This window comes from Bemisia tabaci, chromosome 1 (genome assembly GCF_918797505.1).
Source record: "Bemisia tabaci chromosome 1, PGI_BMITA_v3".
Lineage (NCBI taxonomy): Eukaryota > Metazoa > Arthropoda > Insecta > Hemiptera > Aleyrodidae > Bemisia > Bemisia tabaci.
Window position 1 is genome coordinate 33,151,334 of NC_092793.1, and position 4,282 is coordinate 33,155,615.

Consider the following 4,282-nt stretch of genomic DNA (forward strand, 5'->3'; position numbering starts at 1 on the left):
AAAATGAGGAAGCTAATTACTGCACAAATCTTCGCGTATATAAAAAGTTTTTAAAAAAATTGTATTTTTAAAAACTTTTTTTTTTATTTATACTGGACATGGTGCGAACTCGAGCATTCTGATACATGCCTCCTGAACAACACTCCATGTAAAATACAATTCGTGCAACGGAAATTACTGAAATCAATTCCTAAATTAACGTTTTTAGTTTACATTACTTAGGAGAACTTTGCATCCCCCAGTCACATGAACAAAAACATAGTTTACTTAAGTCAAATCGCCCGCTACAACAATTTTGGCAGGCTTCGTACAGTGTTCCGTCTTTTGTTGTTCAAAGTGTTTAACAAAGTGCCTCAGCTGAGCCGAAACACCGAGATTGAGATGTCTATAATTCTCATACTTTAGCGACTGTTTAAGTAACGCTTATTGCACGATTTGACTCACGCAGCCCATTGTTTTTTATGAGCGGGAGATTTGAATTTACGCATCGAAAATCGTTAAATATATCTTAGTTGGGAGTTAACTTGAGTGTATTTTGTCGCGCAAATCGTATTTAAACGTAAAATTTTGGTCAGGACAGTGTCTCGGAATGCTTAAAATTGCACCTTGTCTGGTGGTCCATCGTCTCTGAAAAATGGTTGGAATTAGCACGAAAATCCGCACGAACTAAGCACTAAGTGGCACCGCATTTAGCACCTTTAAGCTTAAGGCATTAAAATTGCCCACCAATTGGAAGTGAAGGGTTTCTCAATCCAATGAGAGTTTCGGTTTTGGAATTTGCGATGGAAAATTCGAGGTCATCCGACGCGTCATCCGTCAGCGTTTCTGTCTTTTTGTTTTCTAGTATAAGGGTGAGCTTCAATGGGCGCGGTCCCGGCCCCCCGGCATTCGCAGGCAAAAGCGGACGGTTCCCTGAGTTGCCATCTAGCCGCTCTGAATCTGTACTCACTCTTGCCAGAATAGGACCTTTGTTATCTTCAGCATGGCGATAATAAGAACCTGGAGCTTTATCATTGTCCAAAGGGGGTGTGGGACCTTTGTTGTCCTCAGCATGGCGATAATAAGAACCTGGAGCTTTATCATTGTCCAAAGGGGGTGTGGGACCTTTGTTGTCCTCAGCATGGCGATAATAAGAACCTGGAGCTTTATCATTGTCCAAAGGCGGTGTAGGACCTTTGTTATCCTCAGCATGGCGATAATAAGAACCTGGAGCTTTATCATTGTCCAAAGGCGGTGTAGGACCTTTGTTGTCCTCAGCATTACGGTAATGAGAGCCTGAAGCTTTATCATTGCCCAAAAGGGGTCTAGGACCTTTTTTGTCCTCAGCATTACGGTAATGAGAGCCTGAAGCTTTATCATCTCCAAAGAGGGATGAAGGACTTTTTTCCATGATCTTTCGAGCCTTCTTCAAAGTTTCGTGGCGCCTCAAAGGGGGATGTGGACCAGCCGCGCCGCTGACCTGAAGGTTGAGAGCTGCTCTAAGCTGCTGCATGTGTTGCCGGCTGACGGGAAGTCGCACTTTCATTTCAGATGCCTCGCCTCCAACCAGATCTTGTCCTCCGTGGCTCTCTGCGTCTTGCCCAAGTCCGAAGGTGTCTCCATGTTCATGTAGACCCTACAAAAGAACCACGAATCGGTGACATGAAAGGACTACGCATCCGAGAAATACGGTGCCGCGCCGGGTACATTTCGGGATAATAGGCCAGTTGCGCTAGTTGCAGAATAGTGTATTGATGCTTGATTCTTGTAGATTGGCTAAAAACTCATAAGATCCGTTTAAACCGCAACTTTCTACGCTCAATATTAACCGAGATATCGCCCTTTGAAAAGTCGGGTTTTTGACGTATTCAACCGCGGTAGTGACACCCTAGGTTTCTTCAACCTTGCTTTCGGCAGTCAATGTGACGCACATTTACACTGGTTGCTCACTATGAAAGTCGGATGAAAGCAAGGTCGAAGAAACCCAGGGTGTCACTACCGCGGTGGTCAAAAACCCGACTTTTCAAAGGGAGATATCTCGGTTAATCACTATATTGTTGCATATTGCACAGTTTTTAAATCTCGGTTAATATTGAGCGTAGAAAGTTGCGGTTTAGACGGATCTTACAAATTTTAGCTAATCTACAAGAATCAAGCATCAACATACTATTCTGTGACCAGCGCAACTGGCCCACTGATATATATGATGTTCCTTAAGATTTTTTTTAGAAAGGCGAGCTTTGAAAATCGATATTTCTACGTGTTAATGTAGAAGAGAAAACAAAAGCAGCAATTCGACTTGCGGGTCGAATGGCATCCCCTACTTTTACGAGTCGACTCTGATTAGCTGATCCGCGTAATGCCCACTTTCCAGGGCCCCTATGGAAAATAACACGAAGTTTATTTTTCATCGGCAATATCTCGAAAACAAGGGAAAATTCATACGTTGGAGACTTCAGAAATCAATTATCTAGATTTTTCTGAAGAAATTGATTGGGTAATACATGACACTTTTTTTCGAACACATCGAACAGTTCGACCTGGAATTTTTTTTTTTTTTTTTTTTTTTTTTTTTTTATGACACCAAGTGTCATATTTCAAGTTGACAAGAAGTTTCAAGTGATGAAGCGGGTAAAACTGCTGAAAAACGCACCTTAAAGACCAGACTCTCAAGATTGGCAAGTAGAAAGTTTGATTTTAAGACATTATCTTATCAGGAGACTGTAAGGATCATCATATCAGACGGTCTCGAAATTCAGCTGGTGCTGAATTTCTTGGTCTAACGGAATCAAGTGTCCTTAAGTATTTCAATTTTTAGTTCGAATGTTTCATCTCACTTTTGAAGAAAGCTACGCATTTAGTAATTCGCACTGAGATCAATTGTCTGTTTCAGACTGAAATTTTCCAAAAATTATCTTCAAAAAATAAGCTGATTGTCCTATGGAAATCTTTTGTGCTCTCATGGTACTTGTGCCTTTCGTGATTGATTTCAAGAACACAGAATTCAACTGAACAAACTTTCGGTCTCCTCGTGCGGAGAAGACATCAATTTTTTTAATAATTTTAGATTTATTCAAAACTTCATTTTTTGAACATTTTACATTTGATTATTCTCACAGCTTTCTAAACACTTTCCTCTTAAAATGAAGATTTCTTCCAGGTAACGCGGAAAGGTTTTGAAAGAAGGTATACCTATTTCTACTTACAATTATCAGAAGGAGACTGAGAAAGCGAGGAGTAAACATGATTGCGCTCTGCTCAACAACAATAAAAAGAAACACGAAAATGAGGCAGGGATTCGCGGTTTTAAGTCATGCTCATTTGCATACTCAGGTGTTGCCGTTTGATTCATGGGGCATGTTTCCAGGTAAAAAACTAATTCGTCAATTTATCTTAATCTTTCGTTGTTACGCGATGGTGCCAACTGTTACCTATTGGAACCACTCGAGAGGTCTTCAACAGATCCCTTAAGCCAAACCTCTTTTTTATTAGCGCTCAGGGACCCGGAGTGCTGGCCGGTACAAAGGGCCCGCATGCGGATTGCATACACTCTAAATTGAAGGCAGTTCACGGTTCCCAAAGAACGATGGGTCCATGCATGGCTACGCTTTCCCCTTCCCCCGGCCCAGCCTTCGCCATCATTTTAATTAAGGGTAGTTACAATATTGAAATAACACTCAAAGTAAGGATGCCACACATAATGTGTCATTTTATGACACGAAACTTAACTAAATATCTTAAGAATAAGTAGGAGTCACTTGAATTCTTCCGGAAAATTCGCAACTCAATCTGTGATTTTTTATTCTCAGGGTAGCCGGTCTTAGCAGGCGGAACTGGATCTTTTCATGGGGGGGGGGGGGTATCTTACTGAATATACGGGGGTCCAAAATACTGAAAAATCAACTGTAATAAACCTGTCAAATAAACTGTACATTCAAATTGTGTTCCTAAGCTAGCGTAAATATTAGCAGGGAATTATCTCCTTTTTTCTAAGCTAAGGAACACTCAATAAAGTCCATTTCTGAAACCCCACTCCTGCAGTTTTGTGGATTTTGGATCATGTAAATTTTTGCAGGAGAAAACGAAGTGCATGACAAAAGTCGGGACTTGAATTTGTACGAAATTTACATAAATGAAAAGGATGATGATGCGAGATGCGACCTACCCGAAAAAGGGCATGCAAGTCACATATATGTGATACTTTTTCATTTTTATGGAAGGTTGAGAGCTCATTCGTTAACGTACGACTCGTTTGCAGCTTGGCAGTGATGAATTACATTTTTTCACAAAATGAGCAAACCCC

At 40.9% G+C, this 4,282-nt stretch overlaps 1 protein-coding gene across 3 annotated transcripts; it reads right to left on the reverse strand.

The window, feature by feature from the left end:
* Positions 1 to 397: 397 nt before the first annotated feature.
* Positions 398 to 3,343, reverse strand: LOC109037174 (uncharacterized). Of its 3 annotated transcripts, none has more exons than XM_072300038.1 (3): positions 3,186 to 3,343; positions 1,312 to 1,615; positions 398 to 1,173 (listed from the first exon to the last, which is right to left on the reverse strand). In XM_072300038.1, the coding sequence occupies exons 1-3, from the start codon at positions 3,222 to 3,224 to the stop codon at positions 713 to 715; spliced, it is 804 nt and encodes a 267-aa protein (XP_072156139.1). In that variant the 5' UTR covers positions 3,225 to 3,343; the 3' UTR covers positions 398 to 712. The 3 variants fall into 3 exon arrangements, with proteins under 3 accessions (XP_072156139.1, XP_072156136.1, XP_018907254.2); XM_072300035.1 differs by having other exon boundaries at positions 398 to 1,242; XM_019051709.2 differs by having other exon boundaries at positions 398 to 1,615.
* Positions 3,344 to 4,282: the final 939 nt, after the last annotated feature.

Excerpts from the sequence above, each read along its gene's own strand:
- LOC109037174 (XM_019051709.2), bottom strand. The coding sequence starts at position 3,224 with ATGTTTACTCCTCGCTTTCTCAGTCTCCTTCTGATAATT. Across the intron at positions 1,616-3,185 it reads TCAGTCTCCTTCTGATAATT|GGTCTACATGAACATGGAGA; the intron begins GTAAGTAGAAAT and ends GTTCTTTTGTAG.